General features: G+C 43.1%; 1 protein-coding gene across 2 annotated transcripts in view; it reads right to left on the bottom strand.

Moving 5' to 3' along the window:
* Positions 1–727: 727 nt before the first annotated feature.
* ITGB2 (integrin subunit beta 2) overlaps positions 728–17,430 on the bottom strand; it is a 57,729-nt gene continuing 41,026 nt past the window's right edge. For both annotated transcript variants that reach the window (XM_069985228.1, XM_069985229.1), the window contains exons 12-16: positions 14,840–15,084; positions 12,146–12,356; positions 6,408–6,616; positions 3,973–4,139; positions 728–1,110 (exon numbers count right to left, since the gene is read on the bottom strand). In XM_069985228.1, coding sequence (XP_069841329.1) covers positions 1,045–1,110; positions 3,973–4,139; positions 6,408–6,616; positions 12,146–12,356; positions 14,840–15,084 — 898 coding nt within the window. In that variant the 3' untranslated portion in view covers positions 728–1,044. The remainder of the gene's footprint in view (positions 1,111–3,972; positions 4,140–6,407; positions 6,617–12,145; positions 12,357–14,839; positions 15,085–17,430) is intronic.

Here is a 17,430-nt window from a genome sequence, read left to right as displayed (position 1 = left end):
GGCCGGAGCGTATACGATGTGTATACGCTCCGGCCGGGATCCCATAGAGGAATAGGCAATGTTCAACACTGCATTAAGCACGGCCGTTGTTGCCGATGGCAACAACGGCCGTACTTTAGCGTAGTGTGAACATAGCCTAATACTGTACATTAACTGTAATAGTAAAACAGAATGCAGCAAGCCACTAGGTTGACTTTTGTGGCAACTGCAGGCAGCCATCATTTTTTACCATAATGTCTATGTAGATGATTTGGAACCTTGTAACAGAAAAACAGATATCCATCACCTATAAACATATTGACACAGGATATTGAAGCTCAAGTGAACCACCTTGTAGCATTTAAGTGAAAAAAAAAACTTAAAGTGTCACTGTCATTATAACTTTCAAAATCTAAATCAAAAGTAAATGTGGTATGAAGCAAGTTTGCAATTTACATTCATTATTTATTTTTTATTTTTATTATGCTGTAAAACAAAGCTGTACTTACCTATATTCCAGGTCCAGTCTTCTGAAGGCACTAAAGGAAGATTTTTAGTCTTGTGCTGGTTGAAAAAAAAAAGAGACTGAACACAAGGGGGGAGATTTATCAAACCTGGTGTAAAGTGAAACTGGCTCAGTTGCCCCTAGCAACCAATCAGATTCTACCTTTCATTTTCCAAAGAGTCTATGAGGAATGAAAGGTGGAATCTAATTGGTTGCTAGGGGCAACTGAGCCAGTTTCACTTTACACCATGTTTGATAAATCTTCCCCATGAAGTCCTGACATGTACAGAGAGTCACAGCTCAATGTGTCCATCAATCATATGACTGCCTTTTCTGTGAGCTCAAATGACCTGGGAAACACAGGACATACGGTGTTTCCATTATAACTAAAAAAAAATAATAATAAATGTATATGGCAAACTTGCTTTATGTCACATCTACTGTTGATTTAGATTTTGAACGTTATAACAGTGACACCTTAACAAAAAAAAAGTTTATACATAATTGAAGCAGAGAGACAAATCATTCTTTTGTGCTTCCTGTTAGATACACAGTCATTCTCACTCCCCATCAAAGTTTGGATTCTGCACAGTTGTGGTAGCAGTGGTAAATATAGGATTTTCACCCTAAATAAAGAAAAAAATAGAAACAAGATGTCATAAAAATGTCTGTTACAGTTTTAGGCTATGTTCACACTACGTAAAAGTAGTAGCAACAACGGCCGTACTTTGTACGATGTGGAACACTGCCTTTACTGCTATGGGATCCCGGCCAGAGAGTATACACATAGTATATGCTCCGGCCGGGATCCCATAGTATATGTTCCGGCCGGTCCCTCACGTAGTGGGAACATAGCCTCAATGGATTAGATGACAGTTTAGCTGCCCCAACTATGTACTTAAAGGAGAAGTCCAGCAGAAGGGGAAAAAATTATTTTGGGCTGGAGGTGGGGGAACATAAAAAAGAAATTATATTTACCTGTCCTGGTACCCGCACAGCGCCGCGTTCTGCTCTGGGACCCCAGCCGTCATTCTTCTTAGCTCCCCTGCAGCTGCAGCATGACCCGGCTTACGGATGCCCAGCATCGTCAGTTGGTGACTGGGACAGGACACTGCTACAATTACTGATTGGCTGAGTGGGCACAATCCCACCCGCTTGTGACGTGTCAGCCGGGTCGTGATGTACCCTGAAGCCGGGAGAACATGACATCTGCCGGGGTATGGGAGCCCAGAGATGCAGAGCGGGCATGGAGGCTGTTAAGCACACTGTTTTTATTATGTTCCCCCCACTATCTGGAGGAATGATTTTTTCCCCCTGGCTGGACTTCTCCTTACAGTCTCTTAGCTTATTTAAAGATATATAGAGATAAGGATTATTACACCATCCCCTTAGCAGGCAAAGATGGTACTGGCAGTAAATTCTGAAAGTAAGATGGTGGCTAATCAGAGGTCACATGGCCCAGATATGCTGATGAAATGTATGGATGCAGCAGAGCTGGGATCAAACAGATGGCACTGCAGACATAGTAATGGTGAATGAGTAATATATAGGCAAAACAATCGGGGAGTGCTTTGAAATTGCTGACACTTTTAGCTGCTAAGTCAAGGAGACACATGGTACCTTTTCTACATTTGTCCGTGCTTCCATAGAAAAATGCTTTCATTTTCATGTGCAAAGTGTCCAATGCTCGTCAAATGCTGCAAGCTAGAATACCTCCTTGCACCCCCTCCCATACATATTCCTACTTAATTGACAGTCGGCTGCAGGCTGAGCTCAAGAGTCAGGAGACATTCCAGCCTGTAGCACTGTAGGAGCTTGAGAAAGCCTTATTAACACTTCACACAATAGAATAAAAACATTTTTATACATTATGGAGGCACAGACAGATATCTCAAATGTACCGTGTGTCTCCTTGACTTAACAGTTATCTAGCAGTGTCATAAGAGAAACAGATCGCTGATCTCAGGGAGACCAGCCAAATGACAACACTGTGGCTGCTAGTGAATTTGCTCAATGCACTGAAGTCCTAGGTGCATTGCGCCCTGGGAATCATGAATATGCAAAAGAATAGCCTGTGGAGCCACATCAAAGAGTCTCGAAACACAGGACTAGCCAGATATCCCTCCCTGAAGGACCCTTGCTTTTTCCCTTGTCATTACATTGACTTTTAGGGCCACTTAATATGGTGGTTTTGGTGGTTTCCTTACAGGAGCCACCCCTTGGCTGGGTCCTTCCCAGAGGGATATCTGGATAGTCCTGTGTTTCGAGACTCTTTGATGAGGCTACACGGGCTCTTCTTTTGCATATTTATGATTCCCAGGGGGCAATGCACCTAATACTTCACTGCATTGAGCGCTTTCACTAGCAGCCGGCAGTGTTGTCGTTTGGCTGGTCTCCCTGAGTTCAGCAATCTGTTTCTCTTATGGCTCTACTAGGCATTGCTCCCACCTAGCCAGAATCCTGCTCCACACTGATGAGGGGCAACACCCTGAAACAGCTGTCTGTGGATGGAGACCTGGCTTTGGTTTTTCCCTTGTAATTACATTGACTTATAGGGCCACTTAATATGGTGGTTTTGGTAGTTTCCTTACAGGAGCCACCCCCTTGGCTGGGCCCTTCCCGGAGGGATATCTGGCTAGTCCTGTGTTTCGAGACCCTTTGATGAGGCTCCACAGGCTCTTCTTTTGCATCTAACAGTGTCAGCAGTTTACACTCAAGCTATCTAAACATCAGTCTGACCACTGCTTTTAGAGCAGAGTGGTGGTTGGTAACCTAGATGAGCTGTCAACTATGAGAGAGAAAGAGTGGCATATCAGGAGAAGGAAGAGAGTTTGCTAAATGAGTGTATTTGCAAAGATATTTAACTTGAGCACTACAAAATTGGCTATATAAGTTAGGATGGGAATGCCCCCTTTAATGGGGCCCAAAACATAGTATCTTGTAAAGTCATGTCAATCTATCATCTTTGAGTTTATCGAGACATTGATCTCATATATCAGGGCTTGTTTAAAGAGGCCTGTTATAAGGCCTAACCAGCACGTAGGGAGGGCTGCATGAACAAAAGCTGGATCTTTCGTGCAACCCTTCGCTTCTATCATTAGTCATCTGATTATGGTGCTTGTCGGATGATCTCTGGGCCTATTACACATAACCACATTGGCCTGTTCAATATCAGGCTCATGTGGTTAAAGCTGGCTATACACGAGATTCAGACAAAATGTGTGGGAATCCTAACATCTGCAACAGTTTTATGACATAACTGGTACACACAGCTAGATGGCGTTGCAGAAAACATGGAGTTGGTACCAGTTAGTTGAACTGTAAAATTAATTAAATAATTCAGACCCTTTCTACCTGAAAGCACATGGTAGGTAAACATGGCCCTCTCACACAAAGCAGACTGCATCTACATATCCACACTGTGAGGAGCAGTATCTGTTTCTTTTCATTATTGGTTAATAGCAAATTTTGAAGGTATTTTGTGTTACCTTGTCCCACTTGACTTTTTGCATTTCCTTCTGGAAGCGCTGGTATTCTTTTCGGTCTGCTATTGTTGTGACTACTTTCCAGATGGCAAGACAGACCAATCCAATTGCAATGACACCTCCAATGGTACCTCCCACAATTGCAAAGATGTTGGGTGCTTCAGGGCATTCTGAAAATGAAATAAAAATTGTAGGTTATCTGATGGGTTGCTGGAGAATCTTCTCAGTGGGGCCTTGGAGACAGGTTGATTAAAATGACAGTGACCATTTCAAACTAATCCCATTTGATTCCTAATATTACTGTAAGCCAAAAATTACTTCTTTTATTATTTTATTTTTTTTATTTAATATGTTTTATTAATTTTACAAAAAAAAAGAACACACCCCATAAGCAGTGGCATAGCTACCATAGAGGCAGGGTAGGCAGTTGCTATGGGGCCCTTACAGGAGGGGGGCCCGGGCGAGAAGGTAAAAGGTTCTGTACTGCAACGTGTAAGTGACACAATGTTTACCTAAATGCCGCAACACAAAAAAAAGGGTTAACAAGCAGAAGACAGAGATCTCTGCTTCACTGACTGGCTGCAGCAATCAAGTAGGAAAATGTGCAGAGGTCGGGGGTTATCAGTGCACCAGCAGTAAAGTGCATATATATATATATATATATATATATATATATATATATATGCACTTTACTGCTGGTGCACTGATAACCCCCGACCTCTGCACATTGGTGCTATGGGGCCCTGTGAATCCTAGCTACACCCCTGCCCATAAGTAATAATCTACAATTATTCTTTTATCCCAATCCCACCCCTGTACGGAGAACATCTCCCAACCTAATCACCAAACTTCTTTACAAAAATTTAAAATCCTGTGGAGTCCCCCCGTGGCCCAGCTTAGTTCTAGCCCATATTCCTGGGTAATCTACCTAACCCACCTTTAAACCACCCCCTACCAAAACAATCGTTACCCTGGTTTATCTGCACAGAGCAGTCAAAAATAACTCCTTACCACAGAAACTGCTCTAAAGTCTTAGTTGCTATGTGTATCCCTTTCCTGCAGTCTGATGTCTACTGCCTGTTGTTAGGTTCAAAGTGTCTCTAGTATCAGACACAGCAAGACAGAAAGGATGTGGGTTAAGCCACTGCGATGTGTAGGATAGAGTGGTAGAAAAAGAGTAAGGGAGAGATTTATCAAACATGCCGTAAAGTGAAACCGGCTCAGTTGCCCCTAGCAACCAATCAGATTCCACCTTTCTGAACGACCGCTGCGTGTATGTAATTCTGCCGGCCGCTTAACCCCTTCAGCTGCCGCCTGGCTCCCGCTCTGTATACATTACCTGTCCTCGCTGCATGGGGTCCGGAAATACTGCTTTCCCGCCCGGCCAATCAGTGTGTTGCCCTGCCGCAGCCACTGATTGGCCGGGCGGGAGAGCAGTACGCCGGGACCCCGTGCAGCGAGGACAGGGAATGTATACAGAGCGGGAGCCGGGCGGCAGCTGAAGGGGTTAAGCAGTTGGCAGAATTACATACACGCAGCGGTCGTTCAGACCGCTGTGTGTATGTAGTGAAAGGGATCTGCCAGGACCTAGCATTATTAACGCTGCGAGTCAGTACGTTTGAAGCTACCCTAACAGGGACGCAACTAGACAAGTCGAGTTTTACAAGGGGAGAGAAGCCAAAAAGGGAACACTTTGCCGATGCCATGAACCTCTCTAAAAAGTGCAGGGCACTTACCTTAAGAGTCATAGGAACTGACTACAGTGGAACAGAGGTACAGAACGTCTCCACTGCACAGCGCAGGATGGCTGGGAAGGCTCGGGAGTCTGCTAAACCCAGATAACAAGGCCTGGGGCTTGAATTACCCACCTAGGATGGGTAGCTCGCAACTAGGTGGTATAAGGCGGTCAAGACTAGAAGTCATCCTTGAGTATAAGTATTCTCTATCTTTTCTTATACACACCTCTACTGTTTCGGCAGAGTACACTTCTACCTCTGGCAACTCCTCCTCTACACCCTCTACTGCTAGCACCTGAGTTATCACAAGATTGTACCTACTGTATTGCACTGGACTCTATTGTTGCAACCAGTATTCTTTTTGTATTGCACTACGTTTATCCTAAGTAAACCGTTCTACTTTGCTAAAGCACTGGACTCTGGCTTGTCTTTTCCGCACACACACATACATCTACACTTGGGTTAATCCCATTTTTGTGCTAGAGAGGTGCCAGACTGTCCGGGGTGGGTCCTATACCACTCCAGGCTACTTTGACAAGTGCCCAAGTGACCCTAGACCAACTCAGCTACCACACCACTGTACCAGCTGACCCAGCAGGTAGTCCACCCCAAAAAAACACTCCCCGCGTCTTCACCGCAATTTTTTTTGCAGTTATCTAAAATATTTTTACAAGGATAAAACTTCAGTTTCCCAATGCTCACCTCTTTTTAGGGTATATCTTATGGAGTAGTTGTCGACACCATTCTCCTCTGTTAGATAATACCGCATCCAACAGTTGTCAGTGTCTTTTTCTTTGCAGGCTTGTTCCTCCGTCACCTCTTCCACTTGCGTAAGTCTGGCTTTAAGACAAATACTTGTACAATTCCCAGTATTCTTCCCTTCTTGCATTATATAACATTCAACACAGGGCCTGTGTAATAGGAAGGTCAAGATTTAAAAAAAAGATGAATACAGAAAATAGCAACCTGACATAGTTGTGTGTTGTTATACTGGGAATTGGTAGCAGTGGTAACTTTGATTTCCAATGCACTTTTAGGGGCAGTTCACACTGAGCAAATTCGTCGGAATTCCGCTCTGGAATCCCGCTTGCCTCAATGTCAAACAGCTTGTCTATGGGAGTGCTCAATCCTTTGAGCGGAGGCGCGCGAGCCCTCCCATAGACACGCTGTTTGACACCGAGGCAGGCAAGATTCCGCCGAATTTGCTCAGTGTTAACTGGCCCTTAAGTGGCATAATACCCATGTAATGGTGATTGTTGGTGACATGACTAAGAGCCCTATTACACAGATTCGACCGATAATAACTCGATGTACTAGAGAGAACGATCAGCCGATGAAAGATAATCGACTGATCATTTCTTTAGGCCAAGACCTAAAATCATTAGCTGTCAACTGCGCTACTTGCTACTTGTAATAGTGATGCGTGCGTTAACACTTTACTTGTCGATGCGCCCAGTCTTCTCCTGCGCTCTGTATCTGCGTGCTGTGGCTTCAGGGCAGCCTGTTTGACCTGGCCGGGACTTGGCCTCTCAGCTCAGACAGGCCGGTCTGAAGCCACAGGGGGCATAGCCGGGACAGATACAGAGTGTAGGAGAAGACCAGGAGCAAGGACAAGTAAAGTATTAACTGTTTCGGCAAGGGCTGCACGGACATCGCTAATGTTGTCCGTGCAGCCTTTGCTAAACGAATATCGGGCCATGTAATAGGCCCAGTAAATGAGCACCAATTTAGCAGCTCGGTGCTTGTTTACAATATTGAACGGTCCTTCATCAGCCTATGTAATAGGACCCTAAGAAATATGATCACACTCAGACTGAACATATGTCCTACCATTCAGATTAACACTGTGCCACTCTTCTTGTTAATTCTATAATGGTTCCAGACTCAACATTTACTGGTGCAACTTGGCCTCTAACATTGGTGGTGGTTCTAACTTGTAAACTTAGCCTGTTGTCACTGTTTGTTCAGAGCTTAGATTTGCTGCTAGGACTGGGGCAGAATGAACAGAGCCATTTCATTATCACTGATAGGTGGGCAAGTTAAGGCCAGCATGATCAGGTTACTGAAGGTATAGATATGGTAGGATAGCAACACTATACACACATACAATATATACAGTATAAGACTCCTCTGCCACTCCATGATCCCTGTGAGACGTGATGTACTCCATAACCTCCTAACATAACATTTCTCTGGCAGTCAACTTCTACTCACTGCACACACCCTACAGCACTGAGTATAAAGACAATTCATGAAGAAAGTGTTTGCTTCCAATAATAAAACTGGAAAACCATGTCATGGAGCCCCTGACAGATGTAGATGTTAATGTCAGATGAGGCTTTGTCTATGGAGTTATTGATTTAGCAAAGCTCTGGTGGTTTCTATTTACTATGTGTTTTAGCACTCGGGTACCCCGCTCTGTAACTTTACATCGTCTCTGGTTGCTGTGGTTCTTAAATGCTTTGTCCTTTACAATAATACTCCTCACAGCTGAGCATGGAATATCTCGAAAGGATGAAACTTTAGCCACTGATGTTTCAGTGGCGGCGTCCTATTACAGTACTATGCTGATATGTGAGCATATGCAGTGAGCTTTTTAGAACGACCAGTCTTTCACAAAGGCAAACTTTTGCAAAGGCAAACTGCTGGATTTTATACATTTGTGACAATGGGACTGTATGGAGCTCAATGATTGGAAGGAGCAGGGCCGTATTTACCACTAGGCACCCGTGGTCCGGTGCCTAGGGCAGCACCTTGCAGAGGGGCAGCACCAGGGAGCAGGGGGACAGAAAAAACAAATTTTTTTGTTTGTATTTTTTTAGTTTCCCTCCTCCCGTTCAGACTTGCCAGTAAATCTGGTGTCTTTTCCAGGGGGGTGGGGGGTATGGTGGTATTGGTCAGGTCTGATATCGCCAATAGGTGCGTGTAGATAGGGCGTCTCCAGGTTTAGTGCCTAGGGCAGCAGCAGCTGTTAATACAGCCCTGGGAAGGAGTGTCCTAATACTTATGTCCTTACACTGTATTGCAAGCAGTACTTGTATGGCAGAATACTGATATTGTCAGCAGTGTATCTGTAGGCATCTCTGCAGCTTATCTCATATATTACTTGAATATTGGACTTGTAAGGGTGGCTTCACACATGGCATAATTATTTACCACTAAAGGTCCCCGCTTGCTATGGATTCGGCTGTCACTCCAAACAACCACTTACAGAGGATGTCAGTGATGATAGGGGTAAGTGTGATGGAAAATCCTGGCTGACACCTTTGTTTCAGGAGAGATAAGCTACAGTGAGAGGTGTCTCAGCTTAAAGAACACAGGAATGCTGTACCAAATGTTCCGGTGTGTGAGGAGGACGGGTGGTGGTCGAGAAATATAGTTGAAGGCGGAATTATCGTTCAGTCACCAGTTATTGGAAGTGTATGGGGACCTTAACAAATGTAACACCAAGTCCACATGTCTTGTATACATATTTTAATGTAGATTTGGATGTCTATTTGCTGCAGATTTTTCCTTTACTGAAAAATGGTATCCAGCCCTATGTAGCCCTATGTAGAAAAGTAATTGCACCTTTAGCTACTATATTGACTAGTTTACTAAATTCCACTGATAATTGGGTTCAATTTTACTAGCCACCCCAAGGCATGATTCTTGCCAGACCTGTTAAATCTAAACACCACTTAAAGGGAGCGCCCCACCATGAAAAGGCTACCTAAGCTATTGACATGTTATAGAACAAAAGGAACTTAGCAGATTGATATATATATATATATATATATATATATATATATATATATATATATATATATATATATAAAAATAAAATATATATATATATATATATATATATATATATATATGGGAAAAGATTCATTATAATTTGTAATTTATTATTACCAAATCTCTTCTCTTTCCATGCTAAGGAATCCAGTCTATTGACTGGACTTAAAGCGACTCTGTACCCACAGTCTGACCCCCCCCCCCCCAAACCACTTGTACCTTCAGATAGCTGCTTTTAATCCAAGATCTGTCCTGGGGTCCGTTTGGCAAGTGATGCAGTCATTGTCCAAAAAAACAACTTTTGAACTTGCAGCCCCGTGCCTAACGGCCTTGGCTTGGAGTATCTGTGCCCTAACTATGCACCACCACTCCGTCCCTTCTCCCCGCCCTCTTCACCGTTAGGAATGCCCCTAGAACATTTTCTCCTGTCTGAACATTGCACAGGTGCCTTAACAATCCAGACCATGTTCAGTATTCACACAGGTGAGGAATAGGAGACAATCTTCCTAATGATGAAGAGGGCGACGAGGAGGGACAGAGAGGGTGTGCCAGCCTAATGCATATACAATCTAGGCTACGGTCGTTTGGCACAGGGCTGCAAGTTTAAAAGTTGTTTTTTTAGGACAATAACTGCATCACCTGCCAAACGGACCCCAGGACAGATCTTGGATTAAAAGCAGCTATCCGAAGGTACAAGTGGTTTGGAGGGTCAGATTGTGGGTAAAGAGTCGCTTTAAGGCCCTATTACAAGAAACGATTATCAGCCGTATTCGGCCTTTGCGGCCGATAACCGTCTTGCTTAATAGAAAGCAACAATCAGCCGACATGAACGATGTCGGCTGATCGTTGCAGTCGTTTGTCTTTCAACATTTTGAAAGACAAACGACTAATATAGTAACGATTTGCTGTCGTCGCTCCGTGGAAAAGGAGTGGCAGCAGCAGACTGCTGCTATAGGCTGCCCAGACGATTTAGCGATCACCCGGGCAGCCCCCCGCAGCTCCCCGCAACCCCTCCCGCACTCACCCGCTCGGTGCCGACGTGTGTAATAGGGGCTTTAGAATGGGCAAGGAATTCAATTAACAAGTTACAAGTTATATTGAACCTTTTCCCACAAAGGTAAATATCAGCCTGTTCAGTTCTTCCTGCTCTCTAACATGATAGTAATAGATTAGATAGCATTGTCTTGGTGATAGGTTCCCTTTGAATAGAACCTGTCCGGCAATGTAAAAAGTCAAGTGATGTTCAAAGCAGCACACAGGGAGATAAAGAGATTCAGATGCAATGTGAAACAAACCCACTGAAATTTACCAGTCGGGTAAGGGTTAAAAAGCCATTGCTCAGCTTTAGGAGTCCTTGCGAGCTACAGTATGTTTCTCTCTGAATCCACCTCTGCCTCAAAAGATGGAAAAAGATTATGGAGTGACCAAGTAAAGACCTGATTTAAATCATGCTGAGATGTTGTAGCAAGACCCCTCCAGTGAGATGCATTTGAAGATATTGCAAACGTTTGACTGGAGTAGTAGGTACGTTTTTTAATAAATCTTTATCTTTAGTAAATGGGGTGATTATTAAAAGCTGCTTATGTGTTTACTCATCTTGTCTTATGACCTAAAACCAAATAAAAATGTAACATATTTGCAAAAATAAGATACCAGGTGAGCAGCAGCCACCTTTTCATAGCATAGTATGCATCTGTCTTGTTGGATCCACTCCTGGCTTTGGCTTAGAAGTCCACATCAGAAACTACCTGAGCTTTAATGCTTGCTATATGGAGTGGTAATGAAAACCATTTTTTTGGATGCCAACTAAATCATACCACTAATGCCATGTTCACGCAACGCAAAAATAAGGTCAAAATACGGCCTGATTTGGATAAATACAGCCAGAAATAATGAACATGATGATTATTCCTGGCCATGTTCACACAATGCAAAACAAGGGCAAAATACGGCCTGATTTGGATAAATACAGCCAGAAATAATGAACATGATGATTATTTCTGGCCATGTTCACACAATGCAAAACAAGGGCAAAATATGGCCTGATTTGGATAAATACAGACAGAAATAATGAACACGATGATTATTCCTGGCCATGTTCACACAATTCAAAACAAGGGCAAAATACGGCCTGATTTGGATAAATACAGACAGAAATAATGAACATGTTCTTTAATTCAGGCCTATTTATCCAAATACGGCCTGATTTTGCCATTATTTTACATTGTGTAAAGATGGCTAGAAATAATCATCATGTTCATTATTTTTGACTGTATTTATCCAAATCAGGCCGTATTTTGACCTTATTTTTACGTTGTGTGAACTAGGCCTAAGGGTGCAATGCAATTCATGAAAAATCTTGTGTAACTATAGTGCAAGTCATGGTGTTCAGGAAGATTGTTGCAATTTCTGTTCTGCATTCTCTTCATTATATCTGTTTCTAGGAAACATGGGTGACAACCGGTAAGTCCCAATCTTTACGGGGAAATTAAAATGGCTGCCATATTGGTTGTCACTGCTTTTCAAGTGAGAAATAAGTGGAAGGACTGAAGAGCATTATTAACAAATTGAGTATAAGTTACCTGATGCTGGAGATTTTTTTCTATTTGATTTAATGGATCATGCAACCTGTCTGCAAGGCAATACTGATGCATACGTACCCAAAGCGTGGGCAGGCGGAAGGGCATCCAGGACAAACCTTGCAATATGGTGTTATATACCCTCCTCTGCATTTACATGTATTGCATTCACAGTCCCCGCGGCCACTGCATATGCTTCCTTCACTGGTACACCTGTCCGTAGATCTCTTGCATTGACATGCAGACCCATCAAAGCCAGGATTACAAATGCAGGTGCCACAGCTACAGGTTCCTAAAAAAATTAAAAGCAACAGGTTACAGACTGAACAGATTGTTTTCCAGTCTACCTCTCTAGTCTTATTATAACTCATGCCAAAAGGTCAATAACGCATATGACAACAGCTTGAAAGTGTAAAGATTTCTTACAGAAAAGTTTAAAGTGTTCCAATGTGTAATTTTTGTTCATATAAAACTAAATATAGGTTGAGGCTTCTTTGCCATTTCTCAGCTCCTAGAATTACCAAATGCACAAAAGTTGTTGGCACATTACCACCTCTAGGGGGAGCATATTTATACAGGCTAATAAAACCATGTGTGCACTACCATCAAAGGATATGAACTGACATTCTAATAGAACAGAGCCATTCCATTGGATGCTTATTTACATGAAGGTGATAGTGTTCTTACCTTTAAGCCCAGTGTCATTTTTATTAAATAATTCATTAAATCCGCAGTTTTATTAATTTAACACTGAGGGTGGTCCATCTGCTGCTTCCCCATGAATATTGAGGTGGCAGTGACATCACTCCGGCCACTCCCCTGCAGAGCACAGGATGAACATTCATGAAGAGGCAGCGGACGGGCGGATTGTTGCATCGAGGGCTGTGGTACCTAAGTTGAATATATTAAGGTCACTGTACCACCAGGCCCAGGCTGAAGCACTAGAGGCGGGCCGACCCACCCCCAGTGAGAAGAAACCCCAGCCCCTCCATGACGTGACTCCATTAGAATCAATGGAACCCTATGATAGAGGGGCTAGGGTTTCCTCCCACTAAGGGTGGGTTGGCCGCCTCCAGTGCTTCAGCCTGGGCCTGGTGGTACAGTCATTTTAATAAAATGCAGAAAACAGCACTAAAGAAAGTAAGACATTTTTCTTCATTCCCAGCATCCCGTCCCCATGGCAACATAACAGCAGGTTAAAGTCTTTTAACTGTTAGTTTCCCTTTAAAGGGGAAGTCCCACAAAATAAAAAAAGGGCAGACGGGGGTGCTGGAAAATAATTAGGTAAACTTACCCATCCTTGTGCCTCTGTTGTGCTGCTCCCGGGTGCCATTGACGGCCATCAGCTGTCAATATCGTCTGAAATCTGGGTATGTCACGTAACCGGCTCTTCCAGCTGCAATGTCACAGCCTGCCTGAGTGATTGCCCACTCAGCCAGTCAGTGGCTGGGGTGGTGTCCCTCCCTAGTCTCTGATTGGCTGAGCGTAAGCACTCAGCCGGGTATGTGACATTGTAACTGGAAGAGCTGCAGGCCACCGGCGGCTGTCAAAAGCAGTGCTACGGGGCACTAGGATAGGTAAGTTTACTTTGTTTATTATTTTGCGCACCCCGTGCCTGCCTGGCATTTTTCAATTTCATGGTACTTCTTTAATTTAAGTACATTAAAGAGGTACTCCGGCAACTCATGTCAGAAAGTTAAACAGATTTGTAAATTACTTCTATGTGAACAACTGAAGCCTTGCAGTACTTATCAGCTGCTTTAAGCCCTGCAGGATGTGGTGTATTCTTTCCAGTCTGACATGGTGGCCTCTGCTGCCACCTCTGTCCGTGTCAGGAAATGTCCAGAATAGGAGAGCTTTTCTATTGGGATTTGCTACCATTCTAGACAAGTACGCATCGGGCCAGCTACACGACAAAATGTGAACAAGGCGCCATATTTACCTGTATTTTATAATCAGAAATCTCCCTGTCCAGAGTGAAAGAGGAGTATGAATACTGTGCTTGGTTTCCAGAGGTGTATAGGGCCCTTTGCCACATAAGAAGACACCCATATTCATAAATAGCAAATTGTAGGTGAGATTTACAGATCTTACATCAGGGTCCAATACCTTCCTTAAAGGGGTATTCCCATCACAACTAACATAATTGAATGTGTAGAGTTCGTCATATTTACTAACAAATAAATTCATTTAGTTATCTTGCCTCCAGTGCTGTCAACAATGGAAGGAAAAGAGCGACATATCAGAAGGCAAGTTTGCTAAATAATTGTATTTGCAAAAATATTTAGCTCTTTGTTAGTCCACATGGGATCATCTCTTTAAAGGGGTTATCCAGTGCTACAAAAACATGGCCACTTTCTTTCAGAGACAACACGACTCTTGTCTCCAGTTCAGGTGCGGTTTGCAATTAAGCTCCATTCACTTCAATAGAACTGAGCAACAAAACCCCACCCAGGCTGGAGACAAGAGTGGTGCTGTCTCTGGCAGAAAGTGGCCATGTTTTTGTAGCGCTGGATAACGCCTTACCGGATCCGCAGCTGATTTTCTGCTGCGGATCCGCAGCAGATTTCACTTAAATAACTGACCACAGCATCAAATCTGCACCATCAAATCTGCTGCAGATCTGCTGTGGATCCTGTAGGTGTGAACGCACCCTAAACCTATTTTGTTTCAGTTGACTATGAAGTGTGAAAAGATTCCCTAACATGCCACTAGATGGCAGTGCTTTGCTTAGTAAACACATTCACTACACAGCATCTGATTTTAAGAACTCACCTTCACCAGCGCACACCTTCCCTTCGAACATTTCACAGCTAAAGTTGTCACACTCACAGTGTGGGCCATATATTTTTTTGGCAGGGTCGTCAATTGTATTACAGATACACTGTCCGCATAAGCACTCCCCGACCCCAGAGCACACGGCCGACGTGTTGTCTTTTTTACAGTTCTGTTCCAGTTGTTGGCTTGTTTTACTTCCTGCTTCACATTCACAGTTTTTCCCAAGGAAACCTGGTTTACAGCTGCACATGAGAAATACTGATAGGTTATATACATTGTGCATATTGGATACATGATACTTATGCATGTCTTATAATGAAGCTCCACCTCTGGGACACTTATACTCTGAATTAGGAAGATCAGGTCAACAGTGTGTAGTTCCATTTCCCCAGAGATGTAGCTAGCCTTTCCTGCACCCAGGGCAAACGTCCCAAAAAGTATTTTTTAAAACATACTCATCTAGTCATGTGCGCAGTCCGCAGCTCTTAAGTAGTCACGGCTGGTGGAGACCACACCTCACTGGCCCCTCTGTGACGCTACAGGCTCCTATACAACACCATGCAGATTATCTCACCATCAAGGAGGAGGGGGAGGGGCCATGAGCAACAGGATCCCAGATATGTAAGTTAGCTGAAGGTTGGGGGGCCCTGCCATCCTGCAGTGGGCCACAGAGAAGCTGCCAAATGAAGTGTTGAATGCCTCTGTGGGCAGTACCAGCCAGCCCCTCACTGCCAGTCTGGGTACTCTGGTTAAAAAACTTTTTTTTTAAATTCTCCTTCAAATCAGCTGCTACCAGAATGTTATATTGATGTGCAAATTACGGCTATTTAAAAAGCTCAAATCTTCCAGTACTTATCAGCTGCTGTATGTCCTGCAGGAAGTGATGTATTCTTTCCAGTCTGAAACTGTGCTCTCTGCTGCCACCTCTGTCTGCAAAAGAAACTGCCCAAAGCAGTAGAGGTTTTCTTTGCTACTGCTCTAGACAGTTTCTGTCACAGACAGAGGTGGCAACAGAGAGCACCATGTCAGACTGAATAGAAAACAACACTTTCTGCAGGACATACGGCAGCTGATTAGTATTAGAAGACGTGAGATTTTAAAAAGGAAATAATATACAAATCTATATAACATTCAGGTACCAGTTGATATAAAGAGCATAATTTTTCGGTGGACTTCCCCTTTAAGTAATTTACCACCAATAGGTTTTTACCTGTGTCACCGGTGGTCTGATTGCCACCCCCGCAATATAATTGCTTGTTTCTGTATTGATAATCAGTTCTAGGCTGTGTTCTCATGTTGCAGCTGAATTGCATTTTTATGCATTTATTAACTGCATTAGGTATTGTATTGAGTACATGCATTTTTTTTATTATATATAATATAAAGGATTGTAAGATTGAAACGGTTGTTTAAAAAAAAAATCCCTACTAATTCTGTTCAAATAACTCTAAAGGTGTTCTTTGGTTGGTGGATAATTGCTTCAGAAAAGGTACAAGCTACTAGCTTATCTAAAATAAAGGATACTAGTAATGTATGCTCTGTGTCTATGGCCATCTAGTGGGTTGTCATAGGAATTGCAGCCCATTAAAGGTTTAGCTAGAATGTTGCAATATTGTGCTAAAGGGAATCTGTCAACTGCAATTAAAATTCTAAACTGCTGACACTGTTAGATAGCCATTACGGCAAAGGGACATATTGTACCTTTCATATATCTGTTTGTGCTTCCATAACTTAGAAAAGTGCTTTTATTCTGTGGTGAAAATTGTCAGACTGCCAGTCAGGTAGCCGAGCCTTCTAAATCTCACACCTGCACACAATTTATATGCACAGAGCGGGAATGAGAGTTGAAAACTAGAGATGAGCGAATTTAGAGTAGGAACGAAGTGAGGCACATTGTTCCTCTCCGCATTCTGGTCATCAGGCTGTGGGCTTTAAAGGAGTTGTCCATCGAATTTTTTTTTTTTTAATCAACTGGTGCCAGAAAGTTATATAGAGTTGTAATTTACTTCTATTTAAAAATTTTAAGTCCAGCCTTCCAGTACTTATCAGCTGCTGTATGTCATGCAACTTTTTATCTCTGGCCAAGAAAGGAACTGTCCAGAGCAGGAAGAGAGATTTTCTATGGGGATTGTTTTCATGCTCTGAGAGCACAGTTTACACACACACACACACACACACAAATATATATATAAAGAGTGGTGGGGGGTTAGCTGTCATTAGCTGCATCACTCTCTAATGATGAGATGACTTGGGCTCTTATCTTCCAGTCTACACAGCTAAGCCATCATGTGATTTATAGAACAGGAAGTGTGAGCTTATTTTGTCTGCTCTAATGGCCAGTGTGAACTGCAATACTTCTGTATGGGTTTTACCAAAAAAACAAACACTGCCAAACTATAAAAAATGTGAGTATTCAAATCATGTAATTTATTAATAAGGGCCAGTTCACACGGAGTAAAATTGGTGGAATTCCGTGGTGGAACTCTTCGACGCTGAATCCTGCCAGCCTCCGTGTCATACTGGCAGTCTATGGGAGGGCTTACGAGCCCTTTCATAGACTGCCAGTATGACTCGGAGTAAAACTAGCA

This window comes from Dendropsophus ebraccatus, chromosome 9 (genome assembly GCF_027789765.1).
Source record: "Dendropsophus ebraccatus isolate aDenEbr1 chromosome 9, aDenEbr1.pat, whole genome shotgun sequence".
NCBI lineage: Eukaryota > Metazoa > Chordata > Amphibia > Anura > Hylidae > Dendropsophus > Dendropsophus ebraccatus.
Note: the sequence above shows the minus strand (reverse complement) of the source record. Positions and strands in the feature narration are given on the sequence as shown.